The 25733-nt window shown below is 45.3% G+C and overlaps 1 protein-coding gene across 4 annotated transcripts in view; it reads left to right on the plus strand.

Moving 5' to 3' along the window:
- Nucleotides 1–25733, plus strand: part of LOC149275469 (ELKS/Rab6-interacting/CAST family member 1-like) — a 78544-nt gene that overhangs the window by 25177 nt on the left and 27634 nt on the right. For 2 of the 4 annotated variants that reach the window (XM_089504667.1, XM_089504669.1), the window contains 3 exons: nucleotides 1496–1689; nucleotides 10549–10684; nucleotides 19530–19661. In XM_089504667.1, coding sequence (XP_089360793.1) covers nucleotides 1496–1689; nucleotides 10549–10684; nucleotides 19530–19661 — 462 coding nt within the window. Of the gene's footprint in view, nucleotides 1–1495; nucleotides 1690–4450; nucleotides 4463–10548; nucleotides 10685–19529; nucleotides 19662–25733 lie in introns of all 4 variants that reach the window. The other 2 variants (XM_089504666.1, XM_089504670.1) reach the window with 2 other exon arrangements.

Consider the following 25733-nt stretch of genomic DNA (forward strand, 5'->3'; position numbering starts at 1 on the left):
TGTGTGTCTCAAGCTGTCTCTCTGCCTGCTGTCTCTGTGTGTCTCAAGCTGTCTCTCTGCCTGCTGTCTCTGCGTGTCTCATGCTGTCTCTCTGCCTGCTGTCTCTGCTCTTCTCTTGCACATCTCTGCCTTTTTCTCACCCCATCTCTGGGATCTGCTTCTTTCAGATGCTGTCTCTCGCACTCTGCCTGTCTCTCGCGTGCGCTGCCTGTCTCGCACACTGCCTTCGGATTTCAGTCTGTCTAATTTCCCTTTTTTTCTCTCTCTCTAATCCTTCTCTCAGCACACCGACGGGGCCCCTGGGAAAGCAGTAAGTCTCTAATGCATGGGCCCCTGTGCATTTTACCGTCCCCACCGCATGACCACGTCGACTCGTCATACACTCTACTAGTGAATGGGTCGTACTGCTTGTATGTTATCGGTATCCGCGCCGAGGAGCGCTGCTGCCCCTGGGATTTAAACATGCATGGGATAGACATACGGCTCCTGAATCTAAGACGAGACCAACGACTGATTACGGTTTCAGTCTTTACAGCAGGGAGAAACGGGCAGAATAAACGGGGGCCGAATGGGGCCGATCTGCCGGCAGGTTCTACGTTCCTGTGTCCTTTTATCTGCCTTTGTCTGTCGCATGTCTGCTTGTCGTTAATTTGCGTCGTGTGTCTCTAGGCTGGGTAATAGTGGCCTTGTTGTCCATGGTCTCTGCTTTCACTGGGTTCTGCTCCTCTTCCTTTATGAAGGGGTAATCTGGTGACCTCCTTCACCCTATCATTAGCTCTTTGTGGTTTCGCCCCCCCCCCTTTATGCGTGTCCTGTTGACGTGACCTGGCCGTGTTAGTTGGCGACAGAGCATTCAGTGTGTTTGAGGTGGCGGGATCATGCCAGGTGGATGGGAGGGCTGCCTCTTCTAAACAAGCCACTGCTAATTATCGCCCGTACTGGCGGCCAAATGGGATGGAGGACAAGGGGGGCCGACTGGGTACATAACTGCCCTTCTCCTCCCAACCCTTGAGTGGCAAAACCTCATTATACAGCGTGGGGGCTAAAAAAAGCCAATAAAGGTATCATCTTTACCGACAGTGGAAAGGTCAGAATACAAAAGCATTACGCCGTGATTATCAAGTGCAATTCTAGGCCAAAAACCTTCACAACAAGCTGTCCCCGCGGCACCCTGCGGACTACTTACTATTTTTTTCGTACCATCATTTCTCTTATATATATCCCAGCTTGGGCTCCTAGCTAACAAAAGTTTCTTCAAAACATTTAAGTTCTGGAAAACTTCTCCATGTTTTCTTCCCAGTGGAGGATGGTTTGTAGACATCTGCTGCTTCCATGACCCCCTCGTTATGGCTAATGCCCGCACATTGTCAAGCTGTTCTCCCTTCACGTCTCATCCCCATTTTTCCCCCTTTCTCTTACCTTTTGACCCATATTGTCCGCTCGCGTCAAGTCGTCCCCGCATTTCTGTTTTATTTAAGTGTCCTTCATCTCTTAGGCTCTTGAAGCTGCTCAGGAGGCCAAGTCCAACCCGGAGACGAACGAGCGAGTTCAGCAGCTGGAGAAGGATGTGTCGAGGCTACGCGGGGAGGCCGGGAAGTCCCAGATGGAGGTCGATCGGCTGTTGGAGATCCTAAAGGAGATGGAAAATGAGAAGAATGAGAAGGACAACAGGATCGCTGAGCTGGAAAGGTGAGGCTTTGCGTTTTATGATGGGTCCTGAGCGTGGAGCAAGCCTTAAAATGTTAACTCTCTCATTGTGGAGCATGAGATGTGTCCATCTGCTTGCGGACATTGACATTACTCAACAATGGTCTTTGGGCTCGCGCCTTTGTCTCTGCAGCTCTGGTCTACTAACTGCATTAAATAATAGACTGTATGATTATAGACCACCGGGAGCCAACTGGTTCCTCCCGTACTGGGACGTCATGGGGTTTTTTACAGAAGGTGGAGGGCTGTTGGCTTCATTCAGGATACATGATGGAAAGAACCCTCTACGGCCAATGGGAGGCGGGCAAGAAAAACATTCCATCTCCTATTGGCTGTTAAAAAAAAAAACAGCTTCCGTAAACACTCGTTCGGGTCTAGATTATAGTTTTTTTTGGGGGGGGGGGGAATCATTTTTCCTGTGGTTTATACAATTTCCACCAATCAATATAATTGGGACATTTCATGTCTTTAATGTGACGGGGCATCCTGCAGGTAGAAGCGTTAGCAGCAGAGGGCAGTGTGTATCTTCTTTTTGGGGCCGTTTTTCTCGCTTCATTAATCTTAAAGCCAAAACATACACTTTTTTTTTGTTTAGTTAACCCATAAAGTCCCATAATAATGCTCTTCATCTTCCTTACACCAGCAAGCATCACCTCTGGGAGATAAAGGGTACATAATGATTCTAAGTGTATAAAGCAGGACATTTGGAACGTTGGATGAATAATTTGAGTGTTACATTGTGACACAGATGGAACAGGACCCTAAAAAATTATAATGGGGGAATAATACCCTTTTTTGATCAATCTTTACCATGGAACTAGGCTGGTTTAGAAGATTGACTCGAGGGGGTTCCTGGAAGCAACGTCTGCGGCCTTAGTCATGGGTCAGGTGCGTAGATGTTTGGCCACCGGCTTTAAGAGACCAGAACAGGCACGTTTTTGTCTGTATAAATAACGTAAAAATGAAAAGGAATTACAAATCCGTTTCTCCTTCAGTAATTATTTGTTCCGTAGCTTTCTTTTCTGGCAAAGTAAAAGTTTGCGTTTTGGTTAATAACATTAGACGCTGCCAGCTTGACGGTCGGCCGCTTTGGTCCAAGATTAGTGAAGTTTAAAATTAGTGACATTTTAAAAGGAAAATTCTGATTTTCTGTTTTTGTTTTCGGCGGTGGGACAAAACGCAAAACTTCAGCTTCTGTGTGTAGTTTTCTGATAACCGGGTTTCCGGGGGTTAAGGGACGGAAGGATTAAAGTCTCGGGTACCTATTAAATATTATATTTTACCGTTTGGGGCACTAAATAAATTTAGAAAAGGTTAAAACACTGCACCTCTGTGGACCACCCAGCTTCACCAAATAACATGTCACCCGCTTCCCACAGTGGCAGCTTTGCTCCCAAACAGCTTGTCGGTGCCATCTTTGTCCCCAACTTACCAACTTACTAGTGCCATCTTTGTTCCCAAACTGCTTGTCAGTGCCATCTTTGCCCCCAAACAACACTGCATTGAATGTGTCTGTGATGTCGGGTCCTCTGACGGTGCTGAGCATGTGGAGGATGAAGTCAATTCAGCTGGTAAAGACTTCACCCCTGACGCTGTGTTCCCCGCCTTGTGGCGCCCCTACTTTTAGGCTTGGGCTCAGCTCTAGGTTTAACTATTGTTTGGAGGGTCAAGGGGTCTTGAAAAAAAACACCTGCTATCTCACAGGGGAGGGGGGGGGGGGGATACTTATCCATTCTTTCCAGCCATGTTCCAGGGCAGGTTTCAGGTTATGTCTTTTAAGGCAGCCCAGAAGATACCTCGTCACATATTCTTATCTTTCGGGCTGTTAGAGGAATTAGCCCGTTGACACATTTCCCCCCTTTCTTGTAGACGCGTTGCGAGACGCATTGTTTTCTCTTTGTTTTGCTAAACCCCCCTCCGTGGCAGATCGCAGGCGCGAGGGTCTTACGGTGTTGCCCAGAGGCATGTTTGGGTTCGGGTGCAGGTGTGAACCTGTTTGTGCGTTTAGCTAGAACATGTCTTAAGATAAGCCAGAACCATTCAAAGTTACCACCTGCTTGTAGCTTTGCATCGATCATTTTCCTATACGTTGACAGCGCTAAATCCTAGAGGTCTCACCTATGTCTGGGGGCTTGTCTACTAAATGTAATTACTAAACAAATGCTTATGATAAGGCTGCTCCTCCACCTACTCTGTTGAATTTAACACTTGCATGATCATTCTCGCTACTAATGAGCGTCCAAACCCTTTCCAGAAATATTTACTTTTAACTTTAGTCTCGTTCATGTTTTGTATCGTCGGGGGAACGCTAAAATTGTCATGTGACACACAGACAGGCACTGATAGGTTGTTGCCATAAAAAAAATTAAAGACTTCTTAAGACTTTGTTCTTCTGTGATTCCAAAACACATTTCAAAAGAAAAGATTAAAATGAAAGACCTGCCGACGTCTATTGCCTTAACAAGCGAGTGCTGTTATTTTGTGTAAGTGGAACAGCACCTTTAAATATATATATATATATATATATATATATATATATATGGAGGAAAACACATTCCTGGACTGTAAGGATGCCTGTAAGGGACACATTTCTTTTCCCTTATCACACACTGTGATATTCTCAATAATCTGTCTCTATTTCACTGTCTTAATACCAGTGATCCTCTTGCTTCCATTAACCGTCTCTTTCTGTTTAACTCTTTCTTCTTGCTTCTGTTATTCCTGGACATCTGGCCTCGATCAGCCTGACATCAAGGTTAGTAAATGATGCTCAAGAAACCTTTCATTGTTGGGTTATAGATAATATATATATATATATATATATATATATATATATATATATATATATATATATATATATATGATATATGAACAGAGCCTCTGTCTTGTAAAGATGTAGTCCTTGTACAACGCCACGTGCATAACGGCGCTCTACTAAATAATGATCCAATTAAGTATCTTTTGGAAATCCTTTGTCATAGTTTAGTGCATTAATAATTTGGATTACAGCTTAATATAGGCAAAATATATATATATGCAGGAGATCCGCTGAGAGGAATGCATGTCCTAAAAACCGAGGGGCAAGGAGGCGATTCTGGCAAATCCATGCATTTTGGGGGGGTGGGGCAGGATGGTAGATAAGTGAAACAGTCTCCCAGCAGAGGTGGTAGAGGCTAATACAGGGAGGGGATTTAAGCATGCATGAGATAGGTTCAGGAGCCGTATGCCCAAAACGAGACCAACGACCGATTTAAGGTTTGAGTCTTTACAGACTAGGCGGGCCGAATGGGGCCGATCCCATCGCTCGGAGGCCGTTCAGCGAAACGTTATTGTGGAAGCCGTTTTTTTTTTCGGGCTGCCGCGCTCTGTGCAATATATACAGACACAACACGTGTGTGCGATGGGGCTGGGAATATGTCTTAGACGTGTGAAGTCTCGGGGGATTAACACTCTGCAGCCCCGGGATGAACACCGCATGCCTGGGAGCTGGCAGCTGCCGTCTGGGTGGGGGAGGGGGACAGCGCACTCCTTACATACGCTTGGATAGGGTAACCGTCGTTCTGTAAGAGTCGTTCTGTTGATGGGTCTACTCAGATTTTTATACAATATTTCAAATTTATTAGAAATCGCCCAACAGGAAAATGGAGTCTCTAGAAGACGTTGATATATTTATTGGACATTTGAGGTCCCATTTTGATGTCTGGCCAATAAAAAAGTATCAACTTCAGTGGAAGCCTCCATGTTTTTTGATGCTTAGAGTCGCTCTCCACTGGTTTCTGATGAGATCCACAAAGACCACCGGAATTCCGTTGCAGAACGTCCATCGTTGACGGAGTTCTTTCGAAGGGTCTCAGCAGATACCATATTGGGCTTAATCTTGAGCCTTAGAAGAGGTTAGAACTCATAAACCGGTTGACTTCCGTTCCAGTCGTGATTCTTTCTTTGGAGAACACGTCGTTCACGTTGCCTTCTCAATAAACTAGGTCCATCATCCCGATCTTATGTCCTAATACATGTCATTGGCCGTCGAGGAGATAACCCGTATCATGTTTGTCATCACCGTTGGTCCATCTCCTATCACCGGTGACACTTAGCTGCCACCGGCAAGCTCTTCCAAAGCCTCCGAGTTAAACATTTGTCACTTTATGGGCTAGAAAAAACACACAGGAGATAAGCCATAGATACGGGGATTACCGTGACATTGCAAGGAGGATTAAGAGATGTCCCCAAGATTGCGTGGAGATAGCTATCTTGTTACTAGGAATTAATAACGTTACATTTGGTACCAAACAAAATACGGTGAGGCTTTTAGTTAGTGACCACCTTAATCCCAGAATGTGAAGAATGAGGGGCTTATACCATTAGCTTTCCGGTGCGTGGCCAGTGGTGGGCTCCCAATTCCAGTGTGTATATTGGTGTGGCTCCTCGGTTTACATCAGTGTCTTATCCAAGCTGAGACCATTAGGACCGCTACTATGTCAAGACCTTTAATGGCCTGAAGGTCACTTAAGGACACGGAGATGAGTAGCACTCGAGAACCATTTTCCTGGAATTAAGTGACACAGAGTAACAAAACCAACACATTACCGCATTAGCTGTGGAATGGGAATGCTTGTGTGACGGGCGCGTTAATACCCCCGGACCCCCGGAGCTGGATCCAGCCTTCAGTTCCTTTTGGTTCTGTCTTCGCCTCCACGACTCTTTACAACAACAATAAAAAGAACCTTCCGTATCTGGTGTTTAGCGCTAAAGAAGGAGTTTACAACTTTTGTAAGATAATTTTTCTAGCGCATTTAAACTTTGCCAGCAGTGTAGCCTTTTCTTTCTGATCACACACATATATGTAATATTGTATATTATATTTATATTATATATATTGTATATTATATATATTGTATATTTTATTTATAATTCCATAGATTAAATGTGTTCAATATGTTTGATATTTGATGCCGGTGATACCTTTGGGTATCGGATCTGTTTAAAGCTTTACACGCTGTCCCGGGATTTTGTCATGTCGCTCTTTGTTGGCGTTCTAACAGAAGTGCGATTATATAATATGTCCCTTATTCCGCAGCCTATTCTCGCTCTCTGCATTTAGTATGGAATGCCCTTATTATTTAAGGTTTGGTGCTGGTTGGGATTCGGGGACATGACCGGGTGACCATTATATTAAGGGATATACCAGTAGCGTTTCTGCATAAGGAGTTAGAACGAGCAGGGGGTTAGCTTTGAAGGGAAATTAGGGAGTTGATGCATGGAATAGCCTTCCAGCAGAACCAGTTGCGCTCATTCCAGCGACCGATCTTCTTAAATAAAGCTCATTAAAATCGAAGGAAACATTTGCTCCACGAGGATTGGGCAAGTTTCATGAGCCAGGCAGCTGCGGCTTCTAGAATGTTACCGGTGGCTTCTGACTTTTGTCATACCTCTGGCAGACCGTGCCGTGTATCCACCTCACGTTTCCTGGATCTAGCTCCAAGTGTGGCTGCCCTCTCCAACCCGAGCAGCCGGATCAGGCATTTCCAGAACGTCGACGAGTTCTGGCCTTTGTTGAAAGGCCCCGTTATCTGTGCGGTTATTCCTTGGCACCTCTTTATGCGTTTTGGTATCTACCCAAACCACAAAAAGCGATAAAAACCACCAGCCGGAGGGGGGGGCCTACGAAGGATAACATCTCCATCAGAGCGCTAATCACTTATCTTACTCTCCTCGGCTTGGCCCGTCGCCTGCCTTTACATAAATTAACAATGCCCTTAAACATGTGTGTGTGCATATATATATATATATATCATAAAAAATAAAATAGATGTAAAGAAGTTTTCATTTACTAAAAGTGGTAGCTGAGTGGAACAGCCTCCCAGCAGAGGTGTTAGAGACTAATACAGTATGAAATATTCCAAGGATGCCGTAAGAGGGGACGCGCCGAGGAAAGGGGGTCGCAGCGAGGAAAGCTCAGCCCTTTTAAGAATTAATTACTCCAGTTAAACGCCGGTCTGTCAGCAGCCCGGGAGACATGAGGACACGGCGTGACCCCCTTCGCTTACAATTACTCCGTCTCTAAACACAAGTCAAATATTTAAACCCCTCCTGTCCCCGCGAGGTCTGTGTCTTTCATGGAGATAATATATTTGCGGCCCCCTGTCTCTCGCCGCCGTCCTCCGGGGCAGCTGCAAATTCTTTATGGCCTTAGCGTGTTGGGGTAGAGCGTGTTACATGACCACGCTTCCCCATCCATCTTCTAGGCTGGTGGGACGGGTCCCCGCTGACATAACGGGGGTCCGCGCCAAGCGTTGGGTCGGACTATTAATGGGTGGATTCTGCTTCTCATAAACTCAGGGGAGTTAAGGGTCCACGAAGCCGCGGGATATCCTCTCCGATGCCCCCCGGACCCCCTGCCAAAGTCACTAACAATGCGTTTATAGACATTAGAAATACAGTTTATGAAGGGGGTCCCGAGCACGCAGGCGTCTTATATATATTGGCAGAGACCCTCCGCATGGGATTGTCTCCGGGTTGGCGAGTGTGTGTATTGCACCGGGCCGGCGCTGAAAGGGTCGGTCCCGTGATGTCCGCGTGTCCCTGTGCTCGGTCAGCAGGGCGAGTGGCTTGTGCTGAGTCGGGTCCCCCCCGGTGATAAAGCGTCGGCCGTTGGCTTTATGTGCTGGTCTGGCGGCGCGGTCCCGTGTGTGTGAATGCAGGACCGGCTATTGTCCGCGTGAATTGGCCGGCCGCTCCTGGACGTTTCTGGTGGGGGGTCCGTTCCGGATCATCAGCAAACCCTTTGTCTGGGCTTTCAGTGCGTTTTAGGGTCAGGTCACCCGGAGACCTGCAGGGACCCAAATAATGTGACGGCTCCATCCTCGATTAACTCTCTGTTATTCCGCTGCTCTGCCTTCGGTAAACCACAAGTAATGGGCAACTCCCATGATGCCCAGCCGATGCAAACGGAGCACTACTTTATCGCGGTTCCTACTAAAGTCGCTGAATGATGTCATAAGAAACAATGTCTCTCTTTTCGTAGGGACTTCTATACGTTTTCGATAAAAAGATCCGAACCATCCGCGCCGTCAGCAGAGACCACCCTGTAGTTTATAGCAGAAGACGTATAATTTCCGTGGAGAATAATGTCCTGTAAGCCGAATAAAACCCAAAACGAATTAGTTTTACAGCAGAGCCCTTTACTGCGCGGTGTTTATAACCCCATCGCTGTATTTACTATCTCTGTATAGTGACCTGTATACATTGGGAGGTCAGAAGGCTATACGCAGAGCCCAGAATGACTTATTGCGCAATAATGTTACTTGATCCTCCTTTCTTCCTGGATTGGAGTCCAGAGCCCCCAACAAACGAGATTGATGGAGGCTCCAGGATACCCTAAATCATGCTTTAGGGTTAGAAACAGGTTATCTGGCCGGTAAACCTTCCACCGGTTCACATTTCACGGTGATTCAACCAGACGACCCACAAATCACAAGTCTGGGTGACTCTCTCTTCCCTCCTCTCCCCCCCATCCACTGCGCTCTATAGCAAATGATCCATCATTTCTTTCCACCATTTCTCACCATTTGTTTAATCTCCTTCCTAAATACCTTTTACCCCCCCCCCCATTTGTTTCACCCAACTTTCTGGATAGGGGAGGGGGGGATAGAATTGTTATATATATATATATATATATATATATATATATATATATATATATATATATATATATATATATATATATATATATATATGTATGTGTGTGTGTATGTATATATATATATATATATATAGTGCCAACAGAGTCTTTATGGCGTGCAGAGCGTCCAGGTCTTCTACTGGCTGGCGTGGCCGTTCCTCTCGCCCGTAGAATGCTGGGAATTAAAGCTATTTCAGAATTCCGTTTCTAGTTAGGAAGCCGTTTTATGGCTTCTCGTTACTGGAGAGTTAATTAAAGGGCTGCTTATCCTGTGATGGGCAGGGAGAGAGCGGTGCGGAGGATCTGGCGCGGCTCCAGTGCGGTGACTGCTCCGTGCGTCCTCGGCCACTCGTTTTTACTTTGGTTGGACCAGGTTCATGATTTGAGCGTCGAGTCCAAGCCACAGAGGTCGATTCATGTCTAATTCAGTCGCATCAGCTGACTGACTCCAGATACGACCAACGCCTTCTGCAAACGCAGCCTGCTGTCCTCCCGTGTACACGCCGCTGCCTATCTCCTAGCTGCGCAGGCACGGAGCCCCTGACTGCCTCCCCGTATACCTCCTCTCTGGGCGCAAAAGTCAAAGCGTTCCTCTCAACGCCCGTATTCCGGGTACAATAAGCAGCTTATAGCACGGCCAAGCAAGTCCTATATCTTCATAAATAAGCCAAAAGAGGGGGGGTTTTTATCGGAAGAGCGTTGTTTGTGTAAAAAACTTCTAGATTGTAAGCTCCTTTGAGCAAGGCCCTCCTTACGTCTTGTTTCGTTAAGTCAAATTGTTATGTCGCTTGCTACTTATGTCGTGTTTACCGTTGTATATCACTGCGGATTGTGATGGCGCTATATAAAATACCACTGTATGTAGTTTCTCTCTATACATAGACATATTAACACACAAAATACTATATATATATATATATAAATACCTTCTCTACCTGAAATCATTTTTATTTTAGGGGTTTAAATACACGGGATTGTTTTTTTTTTTTTATTGTATGTCTAAAATCTTTTTTTGGGGGGAGTTAATAATCTCTGTAGCCCCATCAAGCTGGTTAATGGTCTCCATAGAATAACATGGAGTTAAAGTTCTCTTACATCAGCGCCATCCTTGCATCCAACTCAAACCTAACTTCTTCCCCAACCTCTCTCTCCGCTTTCAGACAAATCAAAGACCAGAGCAAAAAAGTGGCGACTCTGAAGCACAAGGAGCAGGTAGAAAAGAAGAAGAACGCGCAGCTCCTGGAGGAGGCCAGAAGGAGGGAGGACAACCTGAACGACAGCTCACAACAACTGCAGGTAGGGCGCGTGGCTGGGCGGCGGGGTTTTAGGCAAGCAGCAGCGGGTGAGGCCTGTGGGAGAGGAGCCTATGTGTACTCGGCAATGGGTAGGACAGGTAGCGGCTGGGGTCTGTGGATACCCCACAGTGGGAAGGGACTGTGGGTAACCGGCAGCAGGTACGCCGTGTTTTGGTACCCGGCAGCAGGTAGGGCCTGTTTGTTGCCCGGCAGCAGGTAGGGCCTGTTTGTTGCCCGGCAGCAGGTAGGGCCTGTTTGTTGCCCGGCAGCAGGTGGGGCCTGTTTGGTGCCCGGCAGCAGGTAGGGCCTGTTTTGGTAACCTTCAGCACATAGGTGGCTCTTTAACTGTCCTAAAACCTCCACATACTGGACTCCTCCGGGTGAAATTATCGCACATTACTGGTCGGTTAAGGCTCGGATTCTGCGTTACTTAAAGTAGCCATCTGTTCCCGAGAATAGAGACTTTTGGGGTAATCCTGCTTAATCTGCTGTTCACTTAATAATTCTTGGAGTTCGAGATACAGTAAACTTAAGGAAGCCGTACGAGGGATATAAGGATCTCTGTAATGACTCGCCATAGGTTCTGGAACAGAGGAGGATTACCCGCCACATGCCTGATACAAACCAGGCTGAGAAGGGCTGCGTCTGGACTCTGCACCCCGCTCTCCTGAAAGGGGGGGACCCATAGTCTGCTAGTTAGATGTCATAAGGTAGAGCTGGGGTCTGGGGGAACAGGGCTGAGTTTTAATGTAATCTCTTCAGAGGCGTACAGAGGTCCTTTATCACTCCCATCACTCCTGTGGCCCTTTATCACTCCCATCACTCCTGTGTCCCAGTGGCCCTTTATCACTCCCATCACTCCTGGGTTCCAACGGCCCTTTATCACTCCCATCACTCCTGGGTTCCAACGGCCCTTTATCACTCCCATCACTCCTGGGTTCCAACGGCCCTTTATCACTCCCATCACTCCTGTGTCCCAGTGGCCCTTTATCACTCCCATCACTCCTGTGTTCCAACGGCCCTTTATCACTCCCATCACTCCTGTGTTCCAATGGCCTTTTTTCACTCCCATCACTCCCATCACTCCTGTGTTCCAATGGCCCTTTATCACTCCCATCACTCCTGTGTTCCAATGGCCCTTTATCACTCCCATCACTCCTGTGTTCCAATGGCCCTTTATCACTCCCATCACTCCTGTGTTCCAATGGCCCTTTATCACTCCCATCACTCCTGTGTTCGTGTAAATATATAATATCTCTGCGCGGAGTGAATGTGTTCTGATATGAGGTCTGAAGTCGATACACTATCCCATAAATGAATGCCTTTTTTTGCCGCTGTCTGGGGGGGGGGGGAAACTAACATATTCACTTTAAGGATTAACCCTTTATTACACAAATACCCTTCTGCTACACAGATATTCACACGTTATTTCAATACTTTTAGGTTTTTTTTATTATTAACTAATGTAATGAAAAACACAGTAAATAATAATAATAATAAATATGCAATTTTCCCACCCAAATCTGTTGCTTGTGAAAGTTGCGGTGGTTCGTAATCCGGTTCGGTATTTATTTACAGACCGCCGACATGTCTCTTGTTAAACTGGAACATGGAATCCAAACGACTTTACTGAAATACACTGAACAAGACCATTTGTTCCGATATGTTGATGTAAAGAGGGGCTTTAGCTCGGAGCTACAGAGGTTATCAGCAGAGGTGGGAGGAGGTGGGGGGCTCGCCTGGCATCCTATTCCCAAATCCCACTTGTGCCGACATTCCTGGCTGATCCCGGCTCATGTTTTCAAAAGCCCAAGCGGAATATTTTCATTCCGAGATGAAGAAGGACTTGAACTGGGAGACTTGCTGGTAAAATAAGGAGAATTTAATGAAGTCTGGCAGCTCCCCCCCCCCCCCTCCTTCCCCTCGGCTCTCTTGCCGATCTCTCTGGTGGGATCTCTCTGGTGGGGCGCATAGGAGCTCTCTGTCCGATGATGTAAAACGAGCCTCTACTCCCTGAGAGTTTCCATTCTCCCCGTGAAGGAGGCTGGATGCAAATCGCTTCCTTAACCCTTTCATCTGCCGCTGATTGTTACAATGTATACATTAAAAACATCTCAATCTCGCTCAGTGCGCCGGGAGCCCCTCTTCCCGGCCGACTCCGTGACACATTCTGAAGTCGGGAGGGGGAAAAAATGAACATTTTCTTCAAAATCTAGGGCCGCCACACTTATGGGATTGATTTATAACTGCCTGTTTTGAATTCAATTACGTGGTTAACAAATGGTATTGTCCTACAGTTAAACCACCCAGGTCCTCGGTGCTTTCACCATCTCAGCTCATGTGTCTTAGTTTGATACCTTCTAGAACACGATCTTTCTGTTGACTTTCCTGTGTCTTTTTTTTTTTTTTTTTAGACTTTCATCTATTCTTTTATCCCTTTTCTCCCCTTTTTATTACAATTCACATTTTTCTGTGTTTTGTATCTTTTTTTTTTTTTTTTTTTTTTAAAGATGCAAAGGCATGCAAAACACAGAAGCCAAAAAAAAGCTTAGGAAATGCACAGGAGTGACCCAAGAAGAGGTTTCCGCTCATCAGAGACGCGTTCTGAACTCAGGACTTGGGTTTGAGAATGTGGCGGACATATATATCGGCATGTCTACGTTTAAAGGGACACTCCAGCCATTATACGCCCTTTAGTGCAAATGATAGCTGAGAGGTCACTTTAAATTTCCCTGATGCCCCCCCACCCTTGTAAATGCATAATCCCCCTATTCATTTGCCCCTTTTCCCCACCCTCCAGCTATATTCCATGCAGGAGATGCGTTTGGCCAAAACGCTGCTGGGGCCGTCTAATGAACCCCCCCTCATGAACATGTGTGGAAAGTACCCCCATTGATTTTAGTGGGAGCAGTTTCTTGCCACTGATTGGCTGGTTCAATCTGCCAATCAATGGCACGATTCATCAGGACATGGAGGAGATAGGTGACTGCAGCCATGGAGCTGCAGCTTCTATAAAAGATAAGTGTTTGTTTCCCTTAGGTTTCAGTGCATGTTGCACTATTTAAAAAAATAATATATATATATATACAGCCTGGTATATAATTAATATAAATAATATAATTATTATATATGTTATTATATTTACTTCCTCACAGCCATGTAATTTTTTAGAAGAAATGTCAGTATTCACATTATATGACTTATATTCAGGTAATAAACGGACGTATGGATATCTCTTCTCAATTTTGTTAGGTAGATAGCGACTCACGGACAAACATAGATACAGGCGGCTGTAGAATGTGTGTTCCGTTCACTTTGCCCAACCGTTTGGGGTCAGTTCACAGAAAACCCAGTTTTAGATCCTGTTGGTCTATGTGGTTTTGGCCGGAATTAATAGCACAATACGAGACCTCGGAAAATAAGATCTGCATGTTCCCGTAAACGCCATCTGCACGTCCGGCCGTATAAATACACTTAGAGCACACACCCTGCGCCTTGTGAGGATTCTCTGTGCCCCACGGATTCCGGTGGATACGAGGAAAGCTTTGACAGCGGAGAGGATAACGCGTACCCACGAGATCACAGAGTGCACCCTTCTTACAGCGTGTATATATATATATATATATATATATATATATATATATATATATATATATAATTCACTGCGAGGAAGGCTCCCAACAACCAAAAGGGTTAATACAAACTATTTGGGGCAGTTGTCCCATCTAAACATTTAAGCATCGCCAATTATATCACGTAGGGACAAAGCATTGGTCGAGATTAAGAGTAATGGATCTGCTGAATCTCACTAGGACAAATAATGGATAATATAGATATACATATATGCTCCCTGCATCAAACCTGCAAACGCCATTTAGTTGATAAATTCCCTTTAAGCGACTTTGTAGCCACATATAATAGCTGGATATATAATGGAGCGATTCCATTTTATTTATTAGAGGTCCATTGGCCTCGGGTCCTCGGTGTTCTTAGCTGAGTGTTAATTAATTAATTAACTAATAAACATACCGTGAGAGTTTTCTTTTAGAGAAAACTTTGCACAGTCTCTAGAAAGCGTTTCTGCCCTTCGGCGTCTCTGGACATGTTTCTAGAACATCCCCGTAAAGCCTTTTCCTATCCGAGTCTGGCAAAGAGCAGGGACAGAGGCACCATTCACGGGGCCGGCTGCGAGAGAGACGGATTAGGGCCCCCAAAGAATGTCTCCAATTAGTCAGTGGAGGCTCTCTAAGAGTCTGTGATTTAGGTGCTTGGCCTCTGTATCTCAGGTTGTTGTGATTGGAAGGATGTCTTCGGGTCCCAGAGGGCCCGTGGTTTGGATAGGTGCCAGAAAGCACACGGACGGACCTCAAGAGGTGGCCATCTTGTTTCGTAGAGCTGGCTATTTGCCATGGTGTCCAGCGCAGGGATTGTGGTTTGGGGCCGCTCCAGCTCACCCTGCCTGTTTACTTTGGACAAACAAGGTGTTACTGGATGGCCCTTGTTTGAGCCCGGTCTGTCCTGAGCTACCCAGGAAGTCCCAGCGTTTACGGGGATGAAGTCTCGTCTGTTGGAAGACCAAAAGCTGACATTTAAAGTGGAACGGTCTCTGCCGCAGCCTTTAAATTCATTCATATCAATTGTGCTTTTTGTTCAGCGATCGGTGTAAATGTTACAGAGAGTTTTACTTTACGGAGTCAGTGGCAGCCTGTGGCAGAATCAGCATTGCCTAGTCAGTTTCCCGTCCTGAAGTCCCCCCTCCCATTCCCCACGCAGGTTGCTAATATAAAATAGTGAATTTTAATGAAAAAGATGAAATTAATGTATAGAACTGTATAAAGGGTTAATCACAATAAAACCAGGCAGTTGCTGTGAACTACAAATAGGTAGTAGTAACCGTGGAAACCATTGTGCCGTAACCAGGAGGGACGTTCCATTGGTTTCCAATGATTGCCCCACGTTTAGAACTTTGGTCCAATACCGGTTTATAGCGTACGAAGGAGTCTGCGGTTAAACTCGCTCCGGTGCCGCCAAGCCCCCGCGTCCCACCGCGAAGAGCCTCTTTTTCGAGGTTACTTGGAGTGGGGTCTTATTTTGTGAGATTAGGATCTGGGCTCTCGGGTTGTGCTGGATCACGTCAGGGAGATTAATGACTGCGTTGACAGACTGTTCTCCTCCTATGGGAACGTCTTAGAAAAAGGCGTAAGATCACAGTTCACTAATTGAAACAATAGTGGCGAGTTAATAGTGGAGTCACCGCCGGTAAAGTATCCCTTTTTCTGGAGATGGTAGATTCGCGTTCTAGCAACCGGTCAGAAGCCCGTTCCGGTCTAGAAGCGTTGGATCTTTAATAAAACCTCGAGATATGTTTATCCCAGACCCCAAAGTGTTCTAGCTTTGGTATTTCTCTTTTAGATTTTGTTACAATTGTTACAGTTGTCTCCTTCCTATCACATACTGTTGCTTTTAGAGAAGATCTCTCGCCTTCCAGATCCCCGTCCTAATACTTACCCAATATATAGTCCTCTATGGAGCTAGAGGGTCAAGCGTAAAGTCACGGACGCGGGTTAGAACTCCCTTGGCTTACGGGAGGATTCTAAGGCACTGGTGGATCATGGGAAGCCAAGGGGCATTTGCATAAAATATACGTGCGTATATAATACAAATGAAGGGGTCTCGGGTAAAACGATAATGTATGGTTGAGCTTCTCATATAGTCCTTTTTTGGGGATTTTAATGATCAAAGTCTCGTGTTTCGGCATGGCAGGGAAATGCTCCGACTGGGTGGGCAGCGTATTTAGTTTCTTGCATCTTCTAGAGGAGAACGTTTTGTGTCTTCAGCGCTCAATTCCCCCCCCCCCATGCTTTGTGGATTCTAGTTAATTATAAAGCCCTTAATGTGTCCAAACATTCGCACCCCAAGTTAAAAATGCCTTGTATTTGAAGGCATGTCGGAATAATCCTAGCTGCGTCTCTGCGGGGAGAACGTCGCTTATTGCTTAAAGGTGAAGAATCCTCAGAAGGCCCCCTCTCGCTCGTACACGCTTTCGGGCTGAGGGAGCAGGGTTGAGACTTCCTAAAGATCCAGGGAAATTTCATCCCGGGTCGTCTGTAGATGAACATCAAACAGGAACGGTTTCCTGAGCTCGAGTGCTCTGAAGAATCCAGAATATTGCCTTTAAAGTCTTAACGCAAACCATTTCCGTTTCATAATAATGCAGGAATACACGTGAACCTGTAACACAATCTCATCTCTTCTCCTGGAAGGTATTTCCAGCCTCTTTATATATAAAACAACTTCAGAGCGACATCTGGATTTCATTTCTCCTTCTCGGCTAGAGTCTGGGGTCCAAATTACCAACTGCCAAGGAGACAATCGATTCAACTGATTCAACTGGACTTCTGAGCGCGTGTCTACGATGGAGTGTCGGAAAAATATTTGCAACGTAGGCCATCGAGAGCTAGTAGCTCGGCCAGGTTTTTAGTGACAAAGGCAGGTGCCCAAAGGCTACTAGACATGGTTCTAAAGGCAAGAGTCCATTGTCTTCTCATCACTGTGCCAGTCCCAGCCCAATAAGTTTGTCCATCGGTGACCTGGCAAGGGAGTTGGTATCAGCAGGCTCCATGCACATCGTTAATGGTGGAGTCAAGAGAGGTAACTCTGATGTGTGGCTGTTGGGTGCCAAGGACGAGAGCAACAATTCCAAATTGATGAAATCCCTGGACTCGCACCAGATTGCTGTCGAGGCAACTTGGAGGGGGACCTGAGCAGCCTGAATGAATAAACTACGGGGCTGGCACCAACTTTGAATGATTGGGATCGTAACAGCAAAGTTATTTTTTTTTCTTCCCCTTGGCACATGCGAGTATTTCAGGGTGTCCACGCCAAATAGATTCAGAATACCTTAATTTCTAAAAGCGGACAGCTTGAGAACCCTTAATGGAGAAATTGAGGTTGGTTGTTAACAGGACAGGCTCTCTGAAGCCTAATGGGTAAGAACAGAGGAAAGCTGTGTATCCCACCCAAATTTCCCAGAATTGAGTTTGTAGGAAAGGGGATGGATAGCGTCCTGTTTCACACCCTGAAACGTCTAGAAAAGTGACGGCGCCGCTTACAATAAACACACATGAAGATAAACCGTTACATATAACATACAACTTTTTATGCGCTGTGATTTTTTTTTATATTTTTAATCATATTCTGCATTTAAGACTTTTCAGAGCCTGTGGTTCAAGGAAGACCTAAATTCCTGTATTAAAATGACCTGTAACTTGTCATTTTTGGTTCGTCGTGTGATTTTTTTATGGTTTTCAGAAGCTGATATTTGTCCTGAATGCAGCACATTTAGCATTTTCTAACCCATTTGCTGTCCTGGAGTTCCGTCGTCTCTCCCTCCTTCACAAAGGCTGCCTGAACCAATCAATAGCAGCCAGCAACTTATCAATAGGAGAGGAATAATCATGCAGATCCTTTAATGTGTTATTGTGTAACAGCTGTTACGTGGGCTTGTTTAGTGTACAGAACGGCAAAGGGGGTGACATCTGGGAATACTTCAAAGAGTTGCTTTATGAATCTGTATTCTTGATTATGTTTTGGATACTGCTTGCACACTGGTGTGTGCATGTTGTGCTGTAAGGACAGGCAGCCTGGGGCAAATGCTGTGGCCTACTGGTAATGACCATCAGGGCTCTTCATCGTAGGAGCCATGATCTACAGGAGCTGAGTTGCTGCAGGCTGCGTGTCCATGCTATGGATTAGGAGAATGAAGGTGGGGACGTGTCTAAGATGAAGCTGTAGTTCTGACTCCAGATACTAAACCTCTCCTGAGATCCCGGGTTGTGTATAGACGTTCGTCACATCTGTTTCCTTACAATAGACCAGAACGAAACGAATTTGGTTACAGCTGCTGCCGGAGCCGAGGATCACAGCACGCTGCGGTTTGTTGGGTGTATCCGCAGCATTTAATGTCTTATCAGGATGTGGCCGGGGAAAGAAACACACAGAATCCATCTGTTTACACAAAATATATGCATCTACCGACAGCTGCAAACTAACCATCTCCAGCTTTCCTGTCTCAAGCGGGACAAGCCCTGCTAATCTCTTCTGCTAACTCTTCTCCTGCACCTGCTGCATGTCCTAATACTGCTGTCACCTCCTGCAGCCCCTCAGCCTTCTCTCTATTTCCCTCTCTCTGCTACGTAACATTCTTGCGGGCCCTGGCGGACAACAAACTTGACCAACGAGCACGAGGCAATGCGCTTGTAAGATTTAAGACCGACCGAAAACCGATGTATCTGATAGTAAGAATCCACAGTTTCTCAGATGAGTTTTATGGATTTCAAAAGCCACCGAAATACAGAGGACAAGAACGGGCAGAGAACGTGCATGAGCCATCTAACCGGGGCTTTAGCTTAGCTCAGCTTAGTTTAGACCTGGACTTTGACTATTTGAGAGAATCCACCTCATGCGGTGTGTATATGCATCGTTTGTAGTCGTCTGAGAAAAGGTACTATGCATGGTGTCCACCAAGCTTGGTGGGACCATGAGGTCTATTCGACTGATGGAGAGCCCTAATTAGGAGTGAGGAACACTCATTACTGCAGACCCCAAAATGGCATTGCCCACCAGCTGTTCGTCCTCAGGACAACCTGCCTTCTTCTGTGCTAACCTTCACCTGCTGCACATCTGTCTCTGTCACTAATCCTCCTGCTCTTCGGCTCTTTGCGAAGACCACTAATCAACATCTGGCTCAACATGTCTTCTGCTTTCCGGTCCTTTTCTGGTTCCACTAACCCTCGCAGGTTTTTAAGGTCCCCAAACCCTCACGCCTTATGCCTCCGTCTCCACAGGACGTGATGCGTCAGAGAGACGAACGCATCGAGGAGTTGGAAGAAGCTCTACGAGAAAGCGTGCAGATTACAGCTGAGAGAGAAATGGTGTTGGCCCAAGAGGAGGCTTCAAGGACCAAGTACCAAAAACAGGTTGGACATCTTGAGCTTAGCGAGTGTGTCTGTCGCAATTCTGATGGGTCTGAAAACCCCAATCCGTTACCCATGTCTCATATTGCTATGCTCTCGTTACTAGTACATCCTTATGCCTCTAATGCCTTTTAAGAATTAAAGATGTCATGGGGGGGGGGGATCTTCAGTTATAAAATTCCAGTTATTTATTAAAAATTAATTAACTTTAAAAACAAGAACATGTTTTCTGTGGATGATCACGAGCTACCTATTCTGATCAAGTACAAATAGGCCGATATTAACAGCTAGTCAATCTCTGAATTCTTGGGTATTTGGCAATACGGCAGCAGTTATTTATTTAAAGGTAAGTCATTGGTGATGTCACTAAATAAAACAGGTAAGAACGTTCAGCGAAAGAACAATGGGGCATTTGGAGATCACCCATGTATATGTCTAATTAATGCATAATGTCAGACTCTTGAAATCATTCATTGGTCCCCTTCATGTGTATAACCAACTTTAATGTATATATGAACGTTACTATTTTGCAGGAGTGAATACCCTAAAAATTCCCCCCAGGTTTCAGCCGATAAAGCTCATCAGAGTCACCGTTAGACCACTTGCTACAGACCCTATACCATTAATGGCAATCAGCAGCGTGATTCTGCCCCTCTCTGTAGTCTTAACACTAAACTCAGCAGGGCTTTATAATTTTAAGAGTGATTCTGACCGTTCGGCGTCGCTAACGTCGAAGCCAAGCGGGATCCCGTATCCCCGACGTTAAACCCAGAGGTTACATTTGAGGGTCTGATCCGCTGGAGAACCCCCTTAAGCTTCCTACAGAGTTCAGGCGGGTTGGTTGCTTTTCTGTAACGGCATGCCTGTCACTTCTGTCTTTATTTTTTTTTATTTCTTTACATTGCCGGCCTGAAGCTGTCTAATGAAAGCCCGCACGAGGTCGGCCATCCTGCCTTTAAATGGGCCAAGGTACGGAGAGCCCTTGTCTGTTGTCCGATTTTGCCTCTTCTTACCTCCCTCGTCCCACCACCTTCCCGCGTCTGACCGTGTACCAAAATGTCACCGCAAGCATTTGATTTGCTGCCTACCCTTCAGATATTTTTTTTTTCCTCTAAAGCTGCAGATTTTGACGTTGTATGTTATTAGTTCTGTTTCTTCAATTTACGAAAAAACCTCACATACCACAACTAATTGTCCGCTTTACGTAATGCATTCTGGCGCGCAATCCAAGCCCAATAATAGCTCAGCAGACAAAAATACACAATGACAGCAGAACGAGACCTCCGGACCGTGGCCTTGTCCCGCACGGTGGAATTTTTAGTTTACAGACTTTTTTTTTATGTGACAATCGGTTGCTTACATTCCGGAAGTAAAATCTGATGAAGGAAAACTAAAAATCATGAGCAGGGAAACTCTATCCTTCCATTAATTCTCAAACTACAATGCCCGTTATCCGTGACCATACAGTGGTATTTTTTTTCTAAACACAGTGCTTTGGGTCCCTACATCAGATGTACCGTTTTTGTTATGCCTTTATATGGAATAGTTTCACTGGGTTTATTGTCCAAAAAATGCCTTTTTTTTATCTTTCATCATTAACCACCTTCTTATGGAAATTGGTCCGGGTTGAAAGGTGTTAACAGGGGAATGCGAGGACAAAGTGAGGAGTAACCTATCGGGTTTGGAGAGGATCTCGTGTTTGGGATCTGAGTTGGCACATCTTAGACTTCGACAGAGACAGCAGCATCCGATCCAGCTGCGATTATAGTGCATCTCAAGACACGAAGCTCCCACCGAGATTGTAGCCTAATGCCAGGTCTGGCCCTGTTATTCCATAGCACAAGGAATGACTTACTCTGCTGTCATGGATCTTTTCCAATGAATGTGAGCCAACAGAAGAAAACATTTATTTGAACGTTTAGGTTCCATAGTTGGCCAAGGGGCATCTATTGCTTAGATTCACTTCACCACCCCATTGCTACTCCATCTATACGGACTCATAGTTGAGGTTATTGGTAGGGGCATTATTACCCATGAGTTATCTTGGAGCCAAAATGCTACCCACCAGGTAGGATCTGTGTTCTTAAAGTGACCAAGTACATAACCATTCTTGTGGTAGCTGTCAAAGGCTTCTGGGGCTCCATTCACAAAGGTTGAAGTGGCTATTACATAGACAGTTGGATTGCTCAAGCCAACCCAAATTAGTTGGCCGAGACCGAGCAACTAAAGTGAGCTCAACTACTAACTCAACCACCGCTCAATTTATCTTGACTGTCGACTCACAGCAAGCTACTTTGGAATGCATGGCAGCTCTTATACTCAAAGTTAACTTGACGGTCAACGTGCCTTCAGCTAGATGGTCTAGAAAAGATCTCCAAAATGAGCTTGACTCATCATGAGGATGTACGTTAACCAAGGACTTTATGAAGTTCAGTAGGACCGCCATATGCAATGATCAATTCGACAGCAGTCAACTCAAACCAACTCAGCAGAAAGCTCGACAGGAGCTTGACCCAACTCAACCTGATAGCGCCCATAGTTGGCTTAGTTGAGTTTTAGCGATTGATTTCAGGTTAAGTAGAGTTAACTCAACCAACAATTCAAAACCTGGTGAATAACTCCAGGTTACTTTTTTGATAACATGTATATCTGGAGAGCAAAGTTCCTTTATAATTAAGTTGTTTTTGTTTTTTTTGACGTCTTGCATTTGTTCTGTAACTAGAATCCTCTGAGTGGCGTTCCGGATCATTGCACACACGCCGATTGGACTTAAGAAGCCCTGACTCGAGTGGATCCGTACCCCGTGCCTGGAACCGTCCCAGATGCTCCGTAAATAGTTCCCTTTGCTCTGTGCCAGCTTCGGTTATTGCAGATAACAGGATATCTCTTACTTAATTAAGCAATTGCTGAAGCAGAACCGGCTGATACGCGATCGGAGAAAAGAAGGAGACTTGGCAGGAGAGGCTCGGGCCTGAACCTGGCACGTTGACCGCACTTAGACTTTTTACAGGAGACCTACTCCTGGTGACTTATAGCCTAATAGGGTTATCTTCCAAGGTTTGGCGTAAAAAAACCCATAATAAACCACGAGAGAGAATGCAGCGCTTGCAGAGTCACTTCCAGGGTTTAAAGGGAAAGCCCCTTTAAATATTAACTGTTGTAGAGAGTTGCAGGATTGAAGGAATATATTTTTTATTCTTATTGTTCCATCAAGTTCTGTTTATCTTCTGACCCGAAGACAGCCGTTGAATATCATCTTCAAATGTTCCCCTATTGAAGAAAAGATTTAGAGATGGAGATGATAAATGAGTTCCTTTCTGTTATCCTATGATGAAGGTCCCCGTTGAGCTGCTGCCCAATAGCAATTGCCCCTTGTTACAGGGTCACCGTACCCAAGGCTTATCCCTGTCACACCCCTGGCTCAGCCACCATCCAATGAAGAGCCTTAACGCCACTGTCGTTGTCCAATGATGAGGCTTACTGCCTAAGCTGCCGTCCAATGACGAGAATCCCTCACCGTTATCCAATAGCCAGAGTCGCCGGAGGACTCTTTCATTCGCAGTACATGCAGGACAGCCCCCGGAACGGGACTGTGCCATATATATATCAGGAAAGTTGGGAGATATACATTGTATGAAGGAAGGAGGTCCAGTCTGGAGTGTTTTACAGACCGGCACGTTAAGAAGCTTTTTTTTGTAGGCGAAACACAGAAGATACGTCTCCATGGCGGTTAAACTAGGCTTCAAGGAAACCTCCCCAAAGCGCGTCGGCCCCTCTAATCCCCCAGAAGTGTGAGTCACATTACAGGCAATTTAAAACTTCAGCCTGAGGAAATCTTCGGAAAAGTTCCTCTCGCTTCCAGACAATTGTTTTTACAGTTCTTTGCACCGTTTTCAAAGTTTTGTGTTGGATTTGTGAATAACTGCTGTTTTTGCCTCATTAACTTTCCATAAATAAGCCGTACTTTCAAGTGAACCGATCCTTAAAAAAGGCAATAAATGTATTAAGGTGAGCGAGCGCCTGGACGGCCCCGTTAATATTTCTGCATTACTGGAGTCTTAAAGCTTTCATCGTTCTTACCCAGTAACGTGACTGTAAACTTAAAGGGGGGGGAATAATTCTCCCTGAGCATTAACCCCAATGCTCCCCCCTGGACTGTATAGCGTAACACAACCCCCAGCGCTGTATACAGTAATATAACCCCCAGCGCTGTATACAGTAATATAACCCCCAGCACTGTATACAGTAATATAACCCCCCAGTGCTGTATACAGTAATATAACCCCCCAGCGCTGTATACAGTAATATAACCCCCCAGCGCTGTATACAGTAATATAACCCCCAGCGCTGTATACAGTAATAACCCCCAGCACCGTATATAGTAATATATCCCCCAGTGCTGTATACAGTAATATAACCCCCAGCGCTGTATACAGTAATATAACCCCCAGCGCTGTATACAGTAATATAACCCCAACGCTGTATACAGTAATATAACCCCCCAGCGCTGTATACAGTAATATAACCCCCCAGCGCTGTATACAGTAATATATATCCCCAGCCCTGTATACAGTAATATAACCCCCCAGCGCTGTATACAGTAATATAACCCCCAGCGCTGTATACAGTAATATAACCCCCAGCGCTGTATACAGTAATAACCCCCAGCGCTGTATACAGTAATATAACCCCCCAGCGCTGTATACAGTAATATAACCCCCAGCGCTGTATACAGTAATATAACCCCCAGCACTGTATACAATAATATATCTGCCCCCAGCGCTGTATACAGTAATATAACCCCCAGCGCTGTATACAGTAATATAACCCCCAGCGCTGTATACAGTAATAACCCCCAGCGCTGTATACAGTAATATAACCCCCCAGCGCTGTATACAGTAATATAACCCCCAGCGCTGTATACAGTAATATAACCCCCAGCACTGTATACAATAATGTTGGTGACAAAAGCCTGATTTTGTTCCAATAAACTCCCTTTTTCTGCAGACCTGAAGCCGCCGTTGCTGTCAGTCATGTGATATTTTGGGTGACTTTCTTGGCTCAAACACCACATTGGGCTGATGCTTTATGGCAACGCTAATGAGGTCCGTTCCGCCATAGACTGACTTTAGTCAGAGAGTCCATCTGGGTGATTAAAACTGAGCCTTTCTACAATAGCCACAATGCAGTATGACTAGTAGACAGCAGAGCTTTTTGTAAATTTTTCTTTCTTATTATAATGCAAAATTTAACTTCCAAAATCGTCTTTATTCTACCTATTTAGTGTTGTTTTTTTAAGGGAATAAATAAACAGAACAGTTTTTTTTACGAGCCGCGACCTACATGTTGATCCAATAAATTTGTGTCCAAACATGGACCTTTCTTTTTTTTTTTTTTTGCAACGCACAGCTGTTTGTAGTCAATAAGAAATCGCTCCGTTTTTAGGCGCCCGCGGCTGGTTTGACTTAACTTTCTAGGTTTCCAACCAAGTTAATCTGCCAAGATCACCACTTAACCCTGGAACTCGCCGATCAAATGTTCCTTGAACGTTACCTAAGGGCTTGAACTCCACCTGGCAGAGAAACCCAAAAACAACAACCTGCTCTCCCCAAAGAGAGACCTATGTCATAAAAATTAACGTGAGGGCAACCGCTACACGTCAACCATTTTGTTCCAGGACACGGATAACTCTGGCCATGTTTCACACGCAGTAATAAGTCGCGGGTAGAGTCTCCGATCGCCAGCCTTCCGATATCTCGTTTCCTCGGCTTTTTGGCAGCGAGCAGCAGACGGGGGTTTCGTTCATCACCGAGCGGATGTGATTTGTTTCGTAAATGTTTTTTTGGCTTTCGGCAAACTAATGAGATCTAAGATATTTATTTATTTATTTATATATATATATATATATAATCAGTTTATTTTCTAAATCGACTTCCTAATTATACTCCCGGATTACAAATTATGGCTTTGTTGGCTATGCCGGCGATGATGGTGCCTGGAAACAATATGGAGTCTTAGATCGTTGCGTTAACCAGGACACGTCTTGAGTCATTCTTGGCGGTGTCTTGTGGGCCA

Source organism: Sceloporus occidentalis, unplaced genomic scaffold, assembly GCF_023333645.1.
Source record: "Sceloporus occidentalis isolate IW3139 unplaced genomic scaffold, rSceOcc1.0.p SCAF_284, whole genome shotgun sequence".
NCBI lineage: Eukaryota > Metazoa > Chordata > Lepidosauria > Squamata > Phrynosomatidae > Sceloporus > Sceloporus occidentalis.